General features: G+C 35.4%; 3 protein-coding genes, 1 long non-coding RNA gene and 1 other non-coding gene across 13 annotated transcripts; 2 read left to right on the top strand and 3 right to left on the bottom strand.

Moving 5' to 3' along the window:
• Positions 1-49: 49 nt before the first annotated feature.
• LOC149735517 (uncharacterized) lies at positions 50-9,212 on the bottom strand. 9 transcript variants are annotated; one of them, XM_089878369.1, is made up of 16 exons: positions 8,930-9,022; positions 8,211-8,278; positions 7,690-7,839; positions 7,270-7,323; positions 6,292-6,909; positions 6,094-6,156; positions 5,954-6,009; positions 5,484-5,574; positions 4,995-5,116; positions 4,672-4,804; positions 3,873-4,066; positions 3,245-3,419; positions 2,544-2,671; positions 2,210-2,291; positions 946-1,094; positions 50-518 (listed from the first exon to the last, which is right to left on the bottom strand). In XM_089878369.1, exons 2-16 carry the CDS (start codon positions 8,254-8,256, stop codon positions 336-338), a joined length of 2,244 nt encoding a protein of 747 aa, XP_089734495.1. In that variant the 5' UTR covers positions 8,257-8,278; positions 8,930-9,022; the 3' UTR covers positions 50-335. The 9 variants fall into 9 exon arrangements, 6 of the variants coding, with proteins under 6 accessions (XP_089734495.1, XP_089734496.1, XP_089734491.1 ...); XR_016385062.1 differs by lacking the exon at positions 2,210-2,291 and having other exon boundaries at positions 2,544-2,668; XM_089878370.1 differs by lacking the exons at positions 8,211-8,278; positions 8,930-9,022 and adding an exon at positions 9,088-9,212 and having other exon boundaries at positions 6,292-6,915.
• Positions 9,213-10,651: 1,439 nt separating this feature from the next.
• LOC149735516 (uncharacterized) lies at positions 10,652-11,106 on the top strand. Its single transcript, XR_016385063.1, has 3 exons — positions 10,652-10,800; positions 10,887-10,918; positions 10,995-11,106. It is a non-coding gene; the product is annotated as an uncharacterized LOC149735516 (long non-coding RNA).
• A 787-nt stretch (positions 11,107-11,893) lies between these two features.
• Positions 11,894-15,795, top strand: LOC149735515 (hemocyanin type 2 unit a-like). Its single transcript, XM_089878378.1, has 10 exons — positions 11,894-12,077; positions 12,144-12,242; positions 12,698-12,817; positions 13,048-13,209; positions 13,448-13,554; positions 13,643-13,784; positions 14,011-14,206; positions 14,605-14,737; positions 14,799-15,020; positions 15,115-15,795. The coding sequence occupies exons 1-10, from the start codon at positions 11,987-11,989 to the stop codon at positions 15,514-15,516; spliced, it is 1,674 nt and encodes a 557-aa protein (XP_089734504.1). The 5' UTR covers positions 11,894-11,986; the 3' UTR covers positions 15,517-15,795.
• A 502-nt stretch (positions 15,796-16,297) lies between these two features.
• Positions 16,298-21,325, bottom strand: LOC149735514 (protein transport protein Sec61 subunit alpha). Its single transcript, XM_089878377.1, has 11 exons — positions 21,150-21,325; positions 20,995-21,062; positions 20,592-20,657; positions 20,130-20,314; positions 19,793-19,928; positions 19,523-19,676; positions 18,911-19,071; positions 18,388-18,585; positions 17,775-17,930; positions 17,361-17,473; positions 16,298-17,088 (listed from the first exon to the last, which is right to left on the bottom strand). Exons 1-11 carry the CDS (start codon positions 21,154-21,156, stop codon positions 16,902-16,904), a joined length of 1,431 nt encoding a protein of 476 aa, XP_089734503.1. The 5' UTR covers positions 21,157-21,325; the 3' UTR covers positions 16,298-16,901.
• A 639-nt stretch (positions 21,326-21,964) lies between these two features.
• LOC149735513 (U4 spliceosomal RNA) lies at positions 21,965-22,105 on the bottom strand. The gene has a single exon (XR_016385131.1). It is a non-coding gene; the product is annotated as a U4 spliceosomal RNA (small nuclear RNA).
• Positions 22,106-22,160: the final 55 nt, after the last annotated feature.

Here is a 22,160-nt window from a genome sequence, read left to right as displayed (position 1 = left end):
AAAATTTTAGGAGAAAAAAGATGTTGAAAGCAAAAAGTAGCAAAAAAAATAAGTATTGTGATTACGCAATTTTATTATTTCGTGTTCAATAATTACAGCAACAAAACTTCATTACTCAAATTAGGTGTTAGAGAGCATAAAAAAATTCATTGATATTTAAACCAACTTACAACATTGGCAAGTAAGTATTTTAGTGCAGTGGAAAATACTACATCTAAAACAAACTAAAAGCCCCAACCGCTGGGTGTTCATTTATGTACAGTGACTCAAAAGTTTTAACAATGATTACAAAACCCAACAACAATTGTATTTCATTGAATTTGTAAAGCACCAAGTCACGCCTCATTTTCCAATGTTGCTTTGTAAGACAGTTGTTGATGAGACGGCATGAAAAAGAATAAACCATCTTCCGACATTTCCCCATCAAAGTTGACACTGATAGTCCACTCGACAACCGTCTTTTTTCCGACTTTGTATTTTTCAAATGTAAGTTTGTTTACTTGTTTTACGCCTTCCAACTAAAAAGTTAACAAAGAAATTTTTTCTTCATTTGGGTAATGATAAAACAGTTTTAAAAATAACCACTCAGAAACTATTCCTTAAACTAAAGTTACTGGTAACCAATAACCATAATTTCACTGTTTAATCAATAACAGAAATGTCCAACACCATGGCTAGAGTGCTCGCAATGTCCCGAAAGATAGTGGGTTCAAAGCTCGATGCTACTTTAATGATATCATGTGCTCTTGGATAGGACAATTAATGCTTTAACCCCACAGCTACTATAATAGGTTAGGTTATCCAAATTGTCAGCCAAACCAAAAAAAAATAAACACCCACAGATTTTGGGCATGTGGTATATGAAACACCCATGTTTAATAACTGTAGCTGCCCCACCATGTAAGGATAAATAGACATAATTTATTTATTCAAGTCTAAACAAACCGCTAATAATTCTCTTTCCAACTCTCGCTCAGTGATCCAATGCTCTTTCTTATTCGAGGCTTCCACATCAGATTCGATCATCTTTAAAGTCAATATTTGATCTTGGCTTTCCTCAGCTTCATTTTCCACAATCTCATCTTCATTTTCACCTGTATCAGTCATAGGTTTAGTATTTGATTTCCACAAAACTGTTTTAAATTTTCAAGACATTTTTATTCAAGGAAAATTATGGAAAAACAATATGCTAAACTGGATTAAAAAATATCTGACAATTGGATATATAGCATTATAAAAATTGTGTGTAAAATTTTATAACAAACTGAAAGCGAAGAGAGTCGCATAACACCACTGGAAGTGATTTTAAATTTAACCCAAGTCGGTCTTAACTTCTGTCTTTATTTACCATTTACCATTTATTGAATGTGACTAATCACAAATTAAAGTATTGTGTTACAGCTAGCTGAATAACAAATTCTTTGAATCACAGAGATTCGTTTAAAACTGATCCATTGTTATTTAGACCTACACAATATAATTTTTAGTAGTTGTTTTTTTTGTATACAAGCTTAAATAACATTACATATATTGTGGCTATGATTAATACTGTGTGATTTTTGCAGTCATTTAAATTTATGTAAAAAAATCCCGGTATTTAATTTGCTTGTCAAATTATTTTAAACCATTATTCAATTATATTTAAATAAATTGACTTGTTAAGGTTCTCTACAAACTAAACGTTTTTAAATTCTGAAAGATCAGACAACTTTTAGACCTGTGTTTTATTAAGCACATCATCTTTTTCTTGAGCTCATCTGATCTAAATATGCAATCCACAAGGCAAAAGGGTGAAAATACACAAGATACTGTACAAACACTGAAACTTACAACTAAAACATCAATTTAATAACCGAATTTTGTCTTTTCTTTTACATAACTCCTGACTAATAAAAAAAGTAAAATTGAATTTAAAAATTAAGATAAACACTTTACTATTTTCAGTGAAATTTGAACTGGCTTTGCTTCTCAATCTATGCGAACAACTAAAATATTTTTCGCAACTCAAATTATTTTCGCAACTAACTGAAACATTTTTCGCAAGTTTCTTTCAGAATAAGCTTAAACAGATTTCTCGCAAACAGTATCTTCTGCACTTTCAACTCCTTTCACCCAGTGTGGACTGCCCTGATTTCTCTGGTAAAACAACAGATCTTCTTTCTAATTCTCATCTGAATAACAGAAAATCTGTGAACGGAAATCTACCCACCACCACCACCTATCTCATCATTTTCCTCCTCCTCTTTGTTATTCTCTTCATTCTCTGAGGCAGCTGCCTCCTCCAAGAGAACCTGATGGAACAAGCAAGTCAAGAAAAACAGTTCATAATTTAAATTTGATGAAATAATTAAACAATCCTACAAAAGTACCCCAGACCCATCATTCCCACCAAAGTTTACCCTTTTTGAAGTGTTCATAAAACCCATATATTACCCATGTAACGAAATTTGTTGTAATAAATATGCGAAAATATCCCAAACCGATATTATGTAAGTGCAATGTGCAGAAAATTCTCCTGATGTTTACCAACCATCCACACTTACCTTTTCCAGGCGTTTTATGAGCAAAGTTTTCAAACCAGTTGATTTAATTCCACGTTTTTCAAGATTTGATTTCAACTGCGCCACTTTCAGCTTACGTAGATTGTAAAGAGTGGCTTCCATGCAGTCTACTAATCAAAATGAGGTCTAACATATTTGGTCACGTTAATGTGTACATGCAGTGGCGCAGCCAGAAAAAAAAATAAAGGGTTTTTTTATTAAAAAAATATTCAAATATATTTGTTTTTAATTAATTTTTTTTTTGGTTTAAAAGGGGGGGGGGTCGTAACACCCTAAACACCCCCTGGCGGCCCCACAGTGTACATGCCTTGAAATTTCATGACATGCCAGTCAATGCTGTGAAAACCAAAAAGTCTGTTGCAAAACCATAGCATTTTCCTAACTACCAAAGTAAAGTATTTGTACATAGTGGCTTTGGGTAAGATTTTCATTCTCCTTGTACCATTTTGTAGTATATTAACAGAATTATATAACAGTATCCTTAGCAGTTTAAGAGCAATGGTAATTACTTAAAACTAAATTAGAAAATATAGGATTTAGGTGCTGAAGGTATCCATTTTACCCCACAGTATAATGAATACCATTGGGAAAAATTGAATAATTTAAATATTCCTAATATATACCAATCATGTACAATTCGACATTCCCTAAAAAATAACAGACCATTTAACATATTTTAATACCTGAATTATCCTTTTTAACATCATTTGTGATTAGTTGATCAGTTTCAGCATCATAGTCACTTGACTGGTTGATACTTCCATTTTCACCATTATCATCTAACGCAGGGGTGGAATTCTCATCAACCAGTGGCGTGCTATCTAATAATGCTACAGAGGATTCATTCATTGTAGAATCCTGTATAAAAAATTTCAATGTTACATTACATATTAACTGTTTTTAAAAACTCAATTTTTGGCACAGGAAATTAATATTTTACTGCGGTTTATGTGTCATGTAGTTTTGGCAAATTTGATGTAAAAGTCTTGTTATATTGCAGTTGAAATGTTGGTTTTTATTATAAAGTATGTCAACTTCACATACCAGAAAAATAGTTCCGTGTTTTTATGTATATATATTATTCCTGTAAGGCTGTAATACACAATGTCTCTGAAGATTGAATTTCAAAACTGCAAGTTTACATTTTACATAAAGTTGTATTAACAAAAAGAAAAAATCTGTTACAACAGAAAATTATTATGTGCAAAGGTGTAAGCATTTAAAAAAAGCTAAACTTGTAGACATGCCTGTTTTGGTAATCGAAATATATGTTGAAAGTTGTGTAGCATAATTAAATATATTAGCATTCACCTCGTCTTGCTCCCCTTCATCCATATCTACTTCTTTGGTGTCGGAATCATTTTCATTCTGAGTATTCACTTGTGTGTTGGTCACTGTAACTCTGATCTGACCAGGTGCAACCGATGATATCAAGGATTTTATTTCCTCTTTTTGCTCCACTGGTTCAACAGCTGTTGGGTTGGTAGGATCGTATTTTGCTTCATCTGTTTTATAAGAGAAATATCAAAACTATTGGTTTATAATTGTACTTGGATTGTTAGGATAATTCTGTTATACAGTAGAGTGGGAGAAAATGGGACACCTGTCATTCTATTTTTTGTCCCCTTTGATAGTAAACATAGAACATTAAAATAATTCCAAAACTTTTTTCTCATGACTCCCATAGACTGTTGTTCATTGTTTGAAACACGGTCAGGGTGTTTGAATATTATGTGCTAAAGGTGTCCCATCTTCCCCTATCCTACTATATGTCCCTTTATGTTATAGCAAAATTTTCCAAAGAAGATTAGTGAAGAAAAAAGTTTCATGCAATTTACAAAAAGAGCCACAACAGATTTTACATAATATAGGCTAAATGAAACTGTATAGCAGCTACAAAATTAGTAATGTCGAAACCAGAAAATAAGCACTATTCCTAAATTCAGAAGATAAAATTAGGCATACATTAAATGCGAATCTAAAAAAAGCGTTTTCTTATCAGTAACCCATTTTTTCAGTCCTAAAAAAGCTCACTTATACTAATACAACAATATATTTATAGTTTCTCATGACACTAGATTATATTTCTTCAAGATGTTCATTTATTTACCTTGCTGTAGTTCCATTTTGATTTCCACTTTAACTTGTTTGTTCGGTGGCTCACCATCATTAGAATTTGTGTTGGAAACACTGGCAGATCGCTTCTGGGTTATTGAAGCTACTTTCTTCTCAGAAAGCCATTTCTAGTGGAAATATGGTAAAAATATATATATTTATATAAATAAAAAACATAATAAAATGATTTTTAACTCAATTTAGCGACATCCACAAAATATGCTCCAGGAATAAAACTTTCATTTTGCTGTTTCCTTGTAATATTTTGTAACCTTAATTAGTAGTACCAGTTAAGCATGTCACCATTTAAATACTTACAGCAAATTTATCATAGTGAGTTTTCGATTTGCAATGTGTGATTTTTGCACTTGATTCTGTATTGTAAAACTTGTGGCAGATTTTGCAAAAGAATCCAGAAACTGGAATCACATATTTTTGACCTGAATGAATGTATGACTATGAATGAATAAATGAAGCTATTTATATTCGCATAGTGGGAAAAGGCAAAAGTTAAAACACGGTTGTTCTTTTTGACACACCTGTGTTATACTATATAATTGAAACATTAATTCAAATTGAAAGGGAACGCCGATCGTAAAATAGATAAATATTTTAGGTTTTTAGCGTTCCAGTAATTTGGAGTCTTTTTAAACCCAATGCTACATTTTGTTACTTCAATTAACTATGGTTTCTTTCATAGGTTCTAATTCTAATCTAGCCTATAACTTTTTTGGATTCTGCTTGGTGCGGCCCTGTGGCAAGGCACTTCATAGGATTAGGGTTTAGGCCAGAGTTAGCCCATCTTACCTAAAGGTACTTCAGCATCATATTCAGGAAGGTCAAAGTTTTCAATAACTTCCTCTTTTTCTTCACCTGGTGGGACCAGAGTTTCTTCTGCCTATAAATAGAAAATCATTAACTTTTGGTGCTAATGCTAAAATTTAATGTTTTTTATACCTGGTTTTAATATTTAATAGAAACAAAGTTTTACATTGCATACTTTTTGGAGAGCCCTAACATAACCTTTCTCAAAGAATCATGAAACATGTGATTATATATATATTAATACGTAACTTTTTTTATTCTGATAATTTTGACAATCCGTTAGTGACCACTGGGTTGGAGCTTGTCGTTGAATTGTCGGTAAGTGTTTTGAACAAGGAAAAAAGTTTCTCCAAGAAACCATCACCCACAAAGTAACGACTAACAGCCGTGTTTTCCGGCCGGTGAGGATAAAGCAAGTTGTATTTATTCATAGAAAATTGCCAAAATACTACCTTGTTAGTTGCTTCTGGTTTATTTGCATCAACTTGTGGCGATGGAACCGGTGATACTGTGAATTTATTTCAATAAGAAATCTGTTTAACCTAGATTTGTTTAAAATAGTGGAACTAAACTGCATGCGCTTTGTAAATACCTGTTGTTGTTGCTGGGGCAGGGACTTGTGTTGGTGGTGCAGGTGCATCCGGTTTAGGGGGAGCTGTAATAAAGTATCAGGACTTATAATGCTTCAATACTAAAGGTATTTAAAATTTGAAAAAATATGGAAGGTATAGAAGGTGCTGTAAAGTGTGCCAGGAAAAAAGGTAACAATTAAGATTTTTGTTTTATATACCTGGTGCAGGTGGAGGCGGCCACCTTTTATCATAACTATGAGATGAAGGGGCCCAACGAGGCGGTGAACGACGATCAGGTGGGGGTGGTCCTCTGTAACGATCCCATTCTGGAGGAGGTGGACCCCAGTGACCACGAGGAGGACTTCGACCTCTTGGAGGACCATATCGGGGAGGACTTCTTCGGGCCCAATGAGGTGGACTTCTGCGCCAATCGGAAGGGGGTCCTCTGTAATACGGACCTGGTGATCTTCGTCTCCAGTCTGGAGGACTTCGTGGTCTCTCTCTGCGAGGACTTGGGGGTCTTTCTCTTCGAGGGCTTGGGGGTCTTTCTCTTCGAGGGCTTGGGGGTCTTTCTCTACGAGGACTTGGGGGTCTTTCTCTTCGAGGGCTTGGGGGTCTTGGGGGCATTCTTTCCCTCGGGCTGGCTGGTCGTTCCTGTCTTGGACTTGGTACTCTTTGGTTTGTAGAGCGATCGTTACGGGGGCTATTTGATCGTTTGTGGTCGGGGCTTGGAGCACGGTTTGGGGAATGACTTCGTGGGGGGATGTTTCGTGGAGGACTTCTTCCTCTGTAATATTCCTGCCACCTGTACCAATCCGGAGGTGGAGGACCTCGATCTGGGACTAAAAAGCGTTAATAACAAGGAAGTGAAATAAAATGTTAAAATAATGTTGCATAAAGTAAAAAGATGTTCATAGCATTAATACTTGTTTCACTTTAAAAAAATGACAGAGAGATCATTATTATTACAATATGCTTGGAAACCAAAGCTTATTTATGTCATAAACAAAAAGTCTTTTTTTCTGGAATTAAAAATAACCATTGTGGTCTACATCCCATAGTATGCCTCACCATAGGACCGCATTCATAAAGTAAATTTTAGACAAATGAGCCAAAAAGTGCCTCACACGTCAGTCAATACAGCCTAGATATATGGACTATAATACAGTATAACAAATAAGTTCTCATTTTAGTACCTGGTGATCTTCGCTCAGTACTACTTTGTATTGCTGGAGCTCCTCCACTGTGGTCTAAACCAACATTATATAAATATATGGTTTATAAATGTCCAAACCAAACCCAGATCGTTTGAGCATTTTTTTTCCAATGAATGATTAGATTAGAAAATTTGCATATTTTTTTTCAGTGCAAATTTTCGTTTTAAATTTTTTTATTATTTTTTTGATAATAATCAAAGACAAATGGCTCGTTGTCTGCTAGATGTAGTGACCAAGTTTATTTTCTTCAAATTTAATGTAAATATGTTTGGTGAGCATGTTTTAACAACTGTTATTTTGTGTTATATCCTGTTTGAAATATTTAAAAATATTCGCTACTGTAAACAAAGAGGCAAAGAAAGTTATTATTATTATATAATATGAATTTAACATGCTTACTTGGTTGGGAAGTATACCATGGCCTTCCTGCAGGTGGGGGCGGTGAACGACTCATGTCACAAACAATATAATGTTCCTGTTCCTCCAATAATATATAAGGCAAACTACTTTTATGTGCGTCTTTGCCTATATCTGATCTGCGGTTCCCAACTGAGTGATTCGGTGAAATTTTACATTGTAAGTTTACATATATGAAATAACTGGTGGAATATACATGTTTAATGATATATTAAAGACGGAAAAACTTTGGGGTACTTGTTTCATGCACATGTACAGCTAATTAAATAGTAATTTGATTAAAAATGATTAAACACCTTTTCTGCTGTTAAATGATGCCCTCAACTGCCTTACATCTCATACTCTGAGTGTATAAAGTTTTTACATATATAACGACTCACAAAACTACTATATCTATTCATTCTATTGTTTCTAGCTCCGACCTCGAAAACAGAAACGTATATAAAGAAATGTTTTTGTAGTAAAACTGTGAAAACTGATTATCAAATAAAGTACCAATAAACCTGCGTATTTGGCTATCTTCTGTATTCTCTTACGTGATACTTCCATTTTCTTTTCTCCTCAATATTTTCTAAAACAATGCAGTGTGAAAATAAAACACATGGGACTATACAAAGAAGACGGAAAAAATTTTCCGCTAGAGGCGGTAATTATTTAAATTAAAAAATACGAAAAAACGAACAAAACAGCACTACAAAGTGTTAATAAGTGTAAAACAAATTAATTAAATAATAAAAATACCTTTCCAAATACGTAAAACACTAGTAAGAACATATTTCCCACATTAGGTCGGTTATATACGCTCTTTCGTTGTGTCTACTGTCGTCGAGTCTGTGGTGTAACGGTTTGCGTGCGGTCATAAATTCTCTTTGTTTCATTTTTACTGGGTTCGAGTCCCGCACAGTGGAATACTTTTTTTATATTTTTTTTTCAAGTTTTTTTTGTTTGACGAGTTTGGGGTTAGGAGTTAGGGGTTAGGGGTTAGTGTTAGGGGTTAGGGATTAGTGTTAGGGGTTAGAGGTTAGGGGTTTATATCTTATGTGTATAAACCGTGAAACTAACTGCTCCCCATAAAATAGAGAAACGAATTTGTCATCGCCTCCTAGCGGAAAATTTTTTCCGTCTTCTTTGTATAGCTCCATGTAAATAAAACCAATTGTTTAATCGTACTTTAAACCAAGATTTAAACCCTTAAAATTTTATGCTCGCCTGATGGTCTTACCTTGTGAAAAATACATAAAAAATACCAAAATCTGGAGGATTCTTCCTATAATGTTGTGTAAAATCGTGAATATGAATAAGAACTACATGGTGACGCTATTCACGGTTTACTTTTGTTATTTACCGAAAAGCACGTGACAGTTGGCGGCAAAGTCTTACCAGCAATTTATGTCGGACCTTCCAGGTAATGTTTTTTCTTAAAACAGTATCCATTTAATTGCAACTTTCCGTTGTAGGCTATATTTTTATGTAAATGATTATTTATTACCCCCCTTCTTTCATTTGTATATACATACAAAGCAGAGTCGTATAAACACCGAGTAGTCCAACTGCCGTCTATGTGTGTCCAAAATAGAGCAAAAGTGGTGACTTTGACAAAGGGTTTAAACGAACTTGTTAAGTTTTGTTTGTGTTTTCCTATTGTGGGAAGGTGTAAAACAGCTTCTATTTACCTTACCAAACATTTTTTAGAAAAAATGTATAAATTTAGCCGCATTAAATGACTAAAATGTCGCAAATCAACCGCTTCTAATTCTAATTTTTGACTTTTTTTGACACAGAAAACAAATAACACATGTTTTTTACATTTTTCAACCTTTAAATTTGTTTTTAGGCCCAAGTTTTTCTGTAATTTACCGAAAAACATACATTTTCCCTATACCTACTGTGTTATTTTGGACCCAAATTGCCGTTCAATTTGTGTTTTCCGTAACAATGGGTTGGACTACTCGGTATTTCTATGGCTCTGATACAAAGTACACTACACATACTTGGTTTTACCACGTGTTAAAGCACCAGAGTACAATAACATACTATGGCCCACTTTGTTGGGCACATACTGGCCATATCATATGTCCCGATTGTCCGCTTTTTTGAACAATCCATAAACAACTACTTGTGCAGTAACTGTAGAGTTTTAGTGCAGATTTGGAAAATGTCAGCACAAATAAATTCAACTTACCAACAAAAGTGAATGTTGTTCAGTTGTAATAGAACGAAATGTACAAAATTTCTGACGTTTTCTGCATCCAAAATTTACTTACTCCAACTAATTTATTGTTCTCTGAAACTCTAGTTACTAAGATGGCTAACGTACGTTTAAACAGAAAGAATCCTTCTTGCGTATATAGAATCCAGAACTTATAAACTAATTTTTCGTATTGCTTCAAGTGCTTTCTCAGTCCGCAGTCCGGCGCCGTGGCGTAGTGGTTAGCGCGCCTGCCTGTAACCATTAGGTAATGGATTCAAGGCCTGTCGCTGCTACCATTGTGGGCGTATGTGTCCTTGGGCAAGACACTTAACGACAATTGCTCCAACCCAGTGGTCACTAATGGGTTGTCAAAATTATCAGCCATACAAAAAATAAATAAAAAAAATCCCCCCAAAAAATAATCACCCACAAAGTAACATACAAGGTAACTCGTAAGCTGGGTGTTAAACCCGTGTGATAACGACTGTCGTTTTCCGGCCACGCGAGGATAAAGTAAGTTTCATTCATTCATTCATTCATTCTCCTTGGTTTCTTGAGACATACGGAATATATATTTCTTTTGCGGCAAAACACTGCGGGTTTAGTTTGTCAGTTGGTAGCGAACACTCAGTCTATATAGTAAACAAGTAAAACTCTTTTACGTAAGTGAAACTAGATTTTATATATAGGTGATCATCCATCACTTATAGTTTATTTATTTCGGTACATTTAACTTCATTATTTCAGAAGAAAGTTAAGCAATGTACGTTAAAGTTCTTCTTCTGCTCTGCATCTTGCTAATACAGCCATACAAATCCCAAAGTAGAAACAAAGATCATGAACCTGAGGAAGAAGCCGACAGTGTTCCAGGACCGAAGCAAAGTTTGGACAACTTCAAAGGGGTGCGTGTTTTTGATGCTGTATATGTAGCGGCCTATTCCGTTTAATATTAGTTTTATGAAATAACCATCATCAATTGATTCCACAGGAGGCCTCTGACCAAGCCAGTGAAGCAGCAAGGTGATGCTATTGCAGTATACGTTTCTATGTTTTTCTTAACATTAGTTGGTATATTCTTAACTGTTATAGTTTATAGGAGTTTTCTCTGAGAATATGCACGAAAAGGACGTCGTAGAAAAAAGCTAGAATGTATACCATCTCTTGAACTCATAACTGGTTTTGTTTTCTAATTCGTTTTAAATACACACCACGTAACATAACATGTGTCATGAGGTTAAATTCCGCTGGGTTAGAAACTTCATCGGTTCTTAACTTGTACTGTTTTAATTTAGTATACAGTAGGATCAAAAGAAGTCCCAGCATCTTTCCCCACTCTACAATATATAATAGAATTAATACGACGCAATATTATCTGTACTCGTTCTGGTTGACTCTCAAGTCGACCAATTTGTATTGTGTGAAACCGGAAGCGTAGGCCTATATGTTCGCCACAGTTTGTCAAATGTAATGCATAGGCCCTACGTTATATAAGCCTTTTTGAGATATCGCAGTTTTAAGAGTTTACGCCTTTTAAAGATATTGCAGTTTTTAGTATATATATAAGAAAAAGTTTACGCACTCAAAACCAATCAAGGAAAACGCTTGTTCGCAAGACACGTCGCAATTCAGCCGTCGAGATATTTCGATTTATTTTTTTATTGTATTGCTGACAATTCAACAACCAATAACAGACCGCTAAGGTTTCTGCCAAAGAGAACCTACGCGTACAATAAAATGGTAGCAAAGCCGAGCCCGTGATCTCTGTTTTAGAGACAGGCGCGCATTGTGCCACGACGGTTTAGAATGAGCATGAGCGGTTTCAGCTCTGAAACTTGGCTTGAGCGCAATATAACGACGTCCATGGCCTACTCAATGAGTAGGCCATGCGACTTATATAAATCTTTGCTCAAAGCACATGGTCAATCACTATACAGTATGATACCTTTATGTATAGGCATCGGAACGCTAAAACGTTAACTGGCTGAACCATTCCAGGAAATCTTACTGCATAGCGGAAAAACTGTGCGATTTAGACTATATGCCCAGCAGTGCTCACATACGTCAAAAGCGATTCTGTACAACAAGGAGATGTTTGTTAGAATCGTTTTAATGATATTGTTGTTTGTTTCTGTTTTTCTTTCTGGGTTTGTTCTATTCGTCAGTGGTACTAAAAGACCTGGTAAATATAGAAATGCAATAGATTTATAGCTTTCCACATTATTAACTGCTCGATTTTGTTTTATAGGAAAAGAACAGGCTTACGCAGTCACTTTTGATAAAGAAACGTTAAAGTCGAATGCATTTCTACCAGTTCTAAATGGAGTTAACTGCGATAAAAGTAAAGGTAAACAATTATTTTTGCATTTATCTTTGATAGTAGGGTGGGAGAAGATGGGACACCTTTAGCAGATAATATCACATAAAAACTATTCTGATCGTGTTTTAAACAACTAGCAATGGTCTATGGGAGTTGTAAGGATAAGGTTTTATAATTATTTGAATGTTCTTTGTTTAGTACCAATTGGGAAGAGAAAACAGAATAAAAAGGTTTCCCATCTTCACCCACCCTACTATACATTAAATTGTATTCCGACATTAAACGACCGTAAATAAATGAGGGGTTATATGGTTAAACACAGGAAGTGGTCCATATCTATAGGGTCCATGCTGCTACTATAGTAGTATTTGGGACAGCAGGTATAGTTCGCAGCTATTGCCGGTTTTGAATTTCTGAATTATAGAGTTGGCTTGGAACATATTTATAAAAGCCTCGAATGAAACACAGTACTTGTTCTTTAGACCGGACATATTGTTGGGTGAAATGTGAGCAAGATCAGGTTGGTTACTCTGACCACTGTTGTCGTTGCGTCTGTCGAAGGGGATTCGCACTTGGAACAGATCGACGAAGCTGTATTGGAGGTGAGAAGAACTGTAATGTAAATTAATGAATGAATGAATATAACCTATTTTCCCTCGCGTGGCAGGGCAATGACAGTCGTCATAAGACGGGCGTTCTGTTTCATAAACCCTGTGTTGTGGGGAATTTTTTGCTTTATGTATGGCTGACAATTTGGACAACCTATTATCGTGACCATTGGGCCGGACTGTGCGATCCATTGTACATTTCTGTTCTAACAAACAATTTCCAGCTTCATGGACACCATGGGAGCCTTGGACGCCATGTTTGAGCACAGAATGGGGAGGACTTGAAACACGAAGCAGACGATGTCGCACAAAACATGCAGCAGACGCAACAGGAAGATGCGTGGGCGCTGGAAGTCAATCAAGAACATGCAGCAGAATAACTAAACGTGGGTATAATATACTACTGAGGGTAAGATAGGATATCACTATAGCATCTAAACGTCACATTTCCTGAACGTGTACATAAACCTTTTTAACAGTCGTGAGGTTATAGTCATATAGTTCTTTAAATGTTTTTCGTTTATAATTAAAAGCGACGATAAATTAGAACCAAAATATGTTCACCTTACTCCAACCTACTGTATGAAATCGTATGTGGAACACGGTCAAATATATTGTTTGCAGCATTTATCATTCGAAAAAATATAAGAAGCTTGACAGAGGAAGAAACGTTCGACATTTTACAAGCAATGGCTCGATTTAAGCAAGATAACTCTACTGATGGATATACAGTAATTATAACATTCATTCCAGATTAATTTAGTTCAAAATTAGAATCTTTAGAATAGATTATAAATCAGTTGGTCATGTTCTTTACAGAATATAGTTTCGTGGCACGGCTGGCCATTCCGATGTCCCTGGAACAAAAAGTTTCCTGGACATAAAGATGGACATTGTAGTTGGCATGTTGATTTGCGATTTTGTGCATGGCACCGAATATTTATGGTCCAAGTGGAAATGGGTACGATTACACTACGTTTTATTATTATTTTATACTTCCGTGGGGTAAGATGGGATACCGTTAGCACCTAAATTCCATGTTTCCTGGTCGTGTTTTGAACGTTTTTTTTAGAGTCGTGAGAATGCAGTTATATAATTCTGTAAATATAATTTGTTTACTGCCGAATGGAACGTCGAAAGTGACGTCCTATCTTAACCCACCCATTTATTAACATTTCATTCTTCAGGATTAAATAAATACCTCCGGAACAAGACGTTGGGAATTCCATACTGGGATTGGACAGAAAGTGATTGGGATGATATTCCGTTTTATTTCCGCAACATAACCATCCATGATCCTTATACCAACCATACCTACCCGAACCCGTTCAATCCTTCTCTTATACCAGGACACAAACCAATACAAGGCATCCCATATCCGGTGTAAGCTAATATTTTCACATTAGTTCCAATGGTGTAAAACCTATAGTGTAAAAGTTGTTTGACTAACAGTGAATGAACTTTAACCTCGCGTGGCCGGAAAACAACAGTCGTTATAACATGGGTGTTTATACACAACGTGCCAGCTTACGAGTTACCATGTTGTTACTTTGTGGGGAATTGTTTTTTTTCAATTTTTTTATGTAAGGCTGATAATTTGGACAACCCATTAGTGACCACTGGGTTGGAGCAATTGCCGTTAACTGACTTTACCAAGAACACAAACGCCCACAATGGTAGCAGCGACGAGCCCTGAACCCATTATCTCTGGCTTACAAGCAGGAGCGTTAACCACTTCGCCGGTGGCAGTGTGAAAGTTGAACAGCTTTTGTCGTCCGCAGACACGTTCAGAGAAATATATCCAAGTCAGGCGTATTGGCATCCAACTACATGCTGAGAGGTACAATCCGCTCTTTGCTGGCGAACACTTACCAGTTTTTTGATCACCAACTTGAATTCAATCCGCATGGGCAGGTAGTAATAAACTGTTTGTCATTAGTACACCAATAATGCCAATAAATTTACTTTTGCACAGATACATAACTGTTTTTGCAACACTTCGAAATTCCATTTGACACCTAAAGATCATGTGCTCTGTTATTATAGTATGTTAGAAACCGCATACTCAGCATGGGACCCTGCCTTTATACTACACCACAGTCAAATCGATCGACTTTACGCTTTGTATCGACTTTTACGAGAAAAACTAGGAATTCAAGATTGGACTGAAGAAGCAATTTATCATGGGTATAAAAAGGTAACCCAGATAGCACATTTTTTACATAATATGGCTAATATTTAAACTGGCTGTCAAAACTCCTATTTACTGTGTATTATGGTTTCCCCTATAGGCCAAACCGTTATATTCGTCTAAAGAAAGTCTTCACAAGTTAAGAAAAGACGTCCATTTCAAATTTAATATGCCTCTGTCGCCATTTTGCAACGTTACAATGAACCCAAATCACGTGACTGGTAGAAAAGGCGCCTGGACGACTGCTGGTAGTTACCACTACGAACAGATCTTTGGGTATCGTTACGATAACTTTAATCTGGACAAAAAACCTTGGCAAGTTCTGCTTGCAGAAATGAAATTAAAATCTAAGCGCCCGAATTGGGATGAAGACTCGGCTCCGTTCGCTTCTCTACTGAAACCGAGTCTGGGCATAATTTCGTTTCACACAAGTTTTCCATTGAGCAATGCAAACCTTTGCAATGGTAAAAACCAACATTTTTTGCCTTTAAGAGAATTATAAGTCTGTTTTACACTGTATTGGGAAAAATCTTTTAAAACCTGTATGGTACTCGGGTTTAAGATGGGACACCTTTAGAACTTAATATCCAAACATCCTGATCGTGTTTAAAACAATCTGATTTGACCGTTGACTTCTTTTATTTTTCAATCATTTTATAACGAAACGTGTCCATTTATTAGAGGTCGGCTCTCTTGATTAAGTACTACTTTTGTTGTTGTTGCTACTTCGTGTGTGTGGTTTCAGATTGTACCTAGTTTGAATAAAAGAATCCTATTCATATTTTCAGTGCCAATTTGGCATGCGTTAAAACCTCCAGCGAAAGATAAGATTTACTTGTCTATTCGTTGCATCGTCTTTTCAATATACAATTAGTAGATAGTCACAGCACGTCAGGCGAAACGTCACAGTTTGTACACGTAAAAATATTCAGTGGAAAGTTTCTAAACAACATTTTGCAACACCGATAATCATTTCGTTTATCCGACGAAATTGCGCGAACGTTAGAAGGTCGATCAAACAATCTTTGATGTCGTGTTTTAGTGGTGTAATATATTGCACCACCATATCACACTTCACATCATTAAACAGTACGAAAACCTATTAAAACGGCGGCGCCTTATTAGAATTCGCAGTGAATGCATGAAGAAACTATATGGGCGTCCTCACCGTCCTGTATAGGCTTGCCAGTATAGTCATCAATCGCCGTCAATTGAAGGTACAAAAACAGGGAAAACGTACTTAATGACAACCGTTCTGTAGCATATCAAAAGTACAACAGATGTAATTTTATCCCAATTTTATTAACCATTTCATACTTGCTCGCGCACACATTGCAACACGTAACAGTGGAACGCAAACCGGCATTTCAATTTGGCAGCATGTATCAGGCAATAAGATTTGCGCTAATGTTGTTAAATCTTTGTAATTAAAAACTAAGCCAGTAAGTTTTGGTGTTCCGTTATATGCGACGCAAATTTCATACAATAACCATCCCGACAAAAACAGAAATAACATTGTTGCTGCTGAAACAACGATATGTACATGTATTTATATATAGGCACGGTGGCTTTTGAAACTCCAGCATGATCAGGAGGTTTACAGCTTAACGTTGCAGGTTCAGCATACAAGGAAATAGTGCGGGTGCAACAAAAGCAACGTTAGTATCATGGAAATCGACACCAATTGCTCTTTTCGGAAAGAAAATAACATCAAATAAGCCTTCTATATAAATTTCTTGAAACTTCCAAATTAAAATCTACCCGTACCACCGACAAGAAAAATAGCGACTCCATTAAAAAGTCCCCAATGCGGTGGCACCACAATAAATTATTGCTGTCGGAAAAAACGGTTGCTTTTTTGAGTTGAGCTATGCGAGTGCAACCACATTAGAACAGCAGAGTACTCATGCCTCCTACTTCTGCTTGTTCTTTAACAAAGATTTCAAAGTATTGGTAAATGATGGTGACAGCCAGCAAGATACCAGTGCCAGAACCAATGGCTCCAATGAAATCTGCCATCACAGATAAAGCTCCAATACAGAGACCACCAAAAGCAGCAGCAGTTGGGATATATCTGTGTATATTGGAATGTTATAGGCTTATCATAATGGTATCAATACAATACACAATAATAGGCACAAAAACAGTTTTATTTAAAATGTACAGTCTTAAGGGAGTCGTGAGTATACGATTTTATAATTCTCTGAATGTCCTTTGTTTACTACCAAATGGAAGAGGAAATTAAACAAAAAGGTGTCTCATCTTACCCCACCCCACTATATATTAATTTGTTTTATAAAATGTTCTAATAGGACTTTATGAATAAAACTCTTGATGTTGGCTTACCTGTTCAGCTCATGGATCATAGACTTCTCCCTGTGGCCTCTCATCACCATCTGCTGTTCCTTCAATTGCTTGGCTACATCTTTAGCAGCAGAACCAGAGACTTCAATCCAGGTCTAAAATATGACAGATATTTATTTAAAATGACGAAACATTGGACATCTTCCTAATTAAAATTACTTTTAAAATCTAAATGCTATAAAAAGACCTTATTTTTAAAGTTAACACACTTTAAAACATACCCCCTAAAAATAACTCCTTTAATAATTAACCCTTTAAAATATACTTCCCAAAACTAATTCTTTAAAAATGAACTCTTTAAAATTAATTCCCAAATTAGGAGTAAAATACAATAGTAAAATTACATCACTAAATAATAGATATTCATTCATGAAATACTCAAGCTATGCAACACACCTTGGAGAAGAAAGCACATGATCCCAACATAAATGCCACGTATACAAACGCATGTATAGGATCAGCCAACATCCCAGCAAACGACTCTGGTGGGGAGAGGTAGTAACAAAGTCCACCAATGGGATAAGAACGAGCTGGACCACCCCCTTCAACATCCTGTGTGATGGCCATTTTAAATTATCAGAAACTTTTATTTTTATGATATTACATATATTAGTGATCATATATTGCTAAAAGACCAACTCTGGCCCGAATCTCACAACCCAATGCCCACTAAAGGACCGTGCGCATATAGAATTAAAATAGGATAGAATTCAGGCATGGTCTAGTGTCGTATATTGTTCAGTTTAGATTCTAAACTTTAGAACAAGGCGCAAAACACAGTAATTACCTATATATATATATATAGACACAAAACTTCTTCCTTAGTTAACATATGGCTTAGTAATTTGTCAACGCTTTTAATTGTCGTTTCTTAGAAAAGAACTACAAATTTTAAGTGTTAGAAAATATGGCCAACTGTGACCTACTTCCAACGCTCCAAGTCATGGCACGGCAGAAGACCTTACATGTTACATATAACATAAAAAAATATTGTTTTAAATAGACTTACCCCCCAAACACCAAGTAAACTAATGAGGAAGTTGCCACGGAAACGAACGGCCAACAACTGTGAGATCACATAAAGATTTGAAACAAGAGCTGATTGCAGGATAATTGGAATGTTGGAAGTGTAGAACAATTTGATTGGATAACTGCTTTGCTGTCCACGGTAACGAGCAGATTTGATTGGCAGGTCAACTCGGAATCCCTGGATACATAATATTGTATGTCATGTTATATATAGGCGATAAATCTGGGGTGGTTGGGTAGACCGGCCTAACCTGGAATTTCCTGCACTGCATTAATCAGTAAACATTACAACCAATGGGGAAGAATAGGTTTTATGGGATTATGTATCTAAGTAACTTTGTCTCCCCTGCTTTTTATATAGCTTTTGCATTGATAATGTTGTATCACTTCACTTATGATTAAAACAATAACGCCACCCCTCCAAAAATGAACAAAAAATCAGTGTTTATATTTATTTAACTCTGACTGTAAAATATATTGATATACTGTAGAAAAAATCTTACCTGGAAGTATATAACCACCCCGAACACAAAGACAGTGGCCATGAGGTTCATCAGATTTGGGAGGTTTTGTCGGTAGAAAGCTTCACGAAGTGCACGGACTTTATCGGAACGAGTAGCAAGCAAATGGAAGAGAGCAATCACTGCACCTTCGAATTCAGTTCCTGGGAAAATAAACGGTTGAAATGTTTTGTAATAGTTGTATACATGATGAATATACTAATATAATTTTTCTATGGTAGGCTCAAAAAATTATACACCAAGGTTGCCTATGTGGTAAATTAAAAGTGGTCAAGAGCAAGAAGTGTATATAACAGGACACCAGTGTTATAACAACTGTTATTGCCCCACCACGCAAGGATAAATAAGTTACATTCATAGTCATACCAATAAATTGTATAAAATATATGATATTACAGAACAGGTGTTGTTTTCTTTTAAATCAAAACTTAAAATGAGATTTAAGTATACCACTATACATAAACATAATAATTACTACATATAAGTGCGCTAAAGGAAGATAATCATTGGCTTTGATGGTAAAAATGAGCTGAGATTTAACTGATAATTAAACTCGGGCACTGAGTGATCTGTTCAAATGACAGGAAATGTTACCTTTCCCGGTATTAACAGTAGCTGGACTGAATGCTTTCCACACAATGGTCTCACAGATGTTGGTTGCAATAAAGAGAGAAATACCACTTCCAAGTCCGTAACCCTTTTGCAGAAGTTCATCAAGCAGAAGCACAATCAGAGTCGCAACAAAAAGCTGTAACATTTGAAATTGTTAAACAATTAAAAAAATTCAAAGAGTCATATAAATGACATGATGAGTGAAAAAGTTTTTTTTGAATCTTATTTTTAAAATTAAAAACTGGTTTAAACCTGAATGATGATGAGTAGACATATTCCAGCGCCCATATCAGCAGGTTCACCGTACATTCCTGTCATTACATAAACAACAGATTGTCCAATAGCGATCACCATTCCGAATAACTTTTGTGCTCCGTTAAACAGTGCCCTGAATATAAAAATATTAGATATTTTAATATAAAAAAATACATACAGTATAAGATTGGAATTTTTAACAGTCGTATCGTATCACAAAACGCATAATTTGTAGGAGTTACCAAGCTACATGGTAACATATCGAGTATGTGTCATAATGTGTCAACTCAGCCTCAATTCCCAGTTTTTCTCCATAGAATAGAGAAAGTCCTACCTGTCTTTTGGTGAATCTCCTACTTCAATAAGTTTTGCTCCAGCAAGAAGCTGCATGATGAGACCAGATGTAATGATTGGTGAAATACCAAGTTCCATGAGAGTTCCTCTGTTCGATGCCATCATAACACGCATCCAATAAAATGGATCCGCTGAATCAGATGACATAATTCCAAACAAAGGAATCTACAAAAAGTAACGTTAAGTGTTAACAAACTACTTGCCAGTCAGCTGGAGACTAATTCAAACTATTGTGGGTAAAAACAAATATTTCTACTTTTGTATTTGAACTTTGTGTATTTAATCCATTTTTTAATAATATTTTTTATATAGGTGTTACAGTCACTGCTTACTGTTAGGTTTCTGTTACCATTAACTAAATATTAACATTTTTATTATTGTAAACATATTATGTGCTAAGTATTAAAATGAGACTTTATACGTAAATTAGTTGAAAACTTACTTGACAACAAACCAAGAAGATGAACAAAGTAATTGCTGTCCATAGTACTTTCTCACGGAATTGAATCTATTACAAAATGTATAATTATATATGACAAAACTTTTTTGGGAAATCTAACAATGATATTATAGACAGTAACAGTAAGCAAAAAAACACCGACAAGCGCATAAAAAAACGGCAATGGAGAGAAATGTACGATTGATTTGAAAAGTTAAAACACATTAATTTGTAAAGTAAAAAATGTTAAACTAAGTAATTTACACATGAAGGCAAAGTATTGGGTAAATTTTCAGCATTTTAACCAAACACCATAACCCAAAAACAAACAAGAAATCATACATATTGATCATTTTAAGTCATAAAAGTAATTAAAAATTTTAATACAGCAAGAACAAATTGTTACCTTTCTTTGAGGTTTTTCTATTTCAGGAAGGACGACACAGAACGGCTTTATGAGTTCCAGAAACTTGACTGCAAAAAAATAATGTTAATTTACAATACGGTATCTTAATATTTTCGAATTTTAGTTTTGCGTACGTTTAATTACTTGCGACATACCTGGCATTTTGATGTGTGGTGTGAATTCAACGCACTTTTAATGTCTATACCTACACTTGGGTATATAAAATCCTGAGTTCAGACCGCTACCTGTATGACCAGCACAATAAACCCGTTAAAACTGTAAAAGGATTGGAGTGTCGAGTCACAAAACGTAGGAAGCGAGATTAATCACGTGACTAAAAGATACACGTCGACGTTACGTCACAAACCAAAGATACGCTTCACTGAATGCCGACTGTTTAGTGATCACCATAAACATCCTATTCTCGTTACTTTAAATTAAAGTTATTCTTATGTTACGCATACATATATCATTTTAAACAGTTTCCTACAGTTTGTGTATTATTTTTCTAAAAGATAAAACATTACAACTATGATAGTAAAAAGTTATTTTGCTGACATTTTAGCGTATTCAATATTTTAATTTGGTGCAAAATAAAGCATGTGATATACTAAATATCAAATAAATGTTTACCTGGTTACGAGTCTGACGTGAAATCTTGTTGTAAATAAAATATTATTGAAAGGGTGTATTCAAATCTTACATGACACGTAAACAAGCCAGGATGGACGAGTGACCCAAGGCGACAGACTAATGAGCGTTGTGTTCTTTGCCGCTTTGCGTGTTGAGTATTCTAGTCTCTGAACGGAAGGGTGGGCTCTAATCTCACGGTTTTAACACTTGCTCGACGGTGATAGAAATAATAGGCTAGTCTACACCCATTTTATCAACCCTATTCAGCTAAATTCAAAGCAACGTCTACGCCTCTTAACGATTAATTTTTCTATTTTCATATAACTTAATGGTAAAGGTTCCTGAGAACCCATCAGAAATTGCCACAGCCGACGGTTTTTCACGTCGACAGGGCGGGGTATTGGGAATAGTTTTCAACTAGCAATAATCGCGCCTCGGATAAACCTCATAGGCTACGATACCGCCACTGCGCAAAGCTGAATTTTCATGGCAGAAAATATTGTTCTATCATGAAAATGATTTGCCATTTGTGG

This window comes from Ciona robusta, chromosome 5 (assembly GCF_009617815.1).
Source record: "Ciona robusta chromosome 5, ASM961781v2".
Classification (NCBI taxonomy): domain Eukaryota; kingdom Metazoa; phylum Chordata; class Ascidiacea; order Phlebobranchia; family Cionidae; genus Ciona; species Ciona robusta.
The sequence above is the reverse complement of the archived record's forward strand: the minus strand, read 5'-3'. Positions and strand labels throughout refer to the sequence as shown.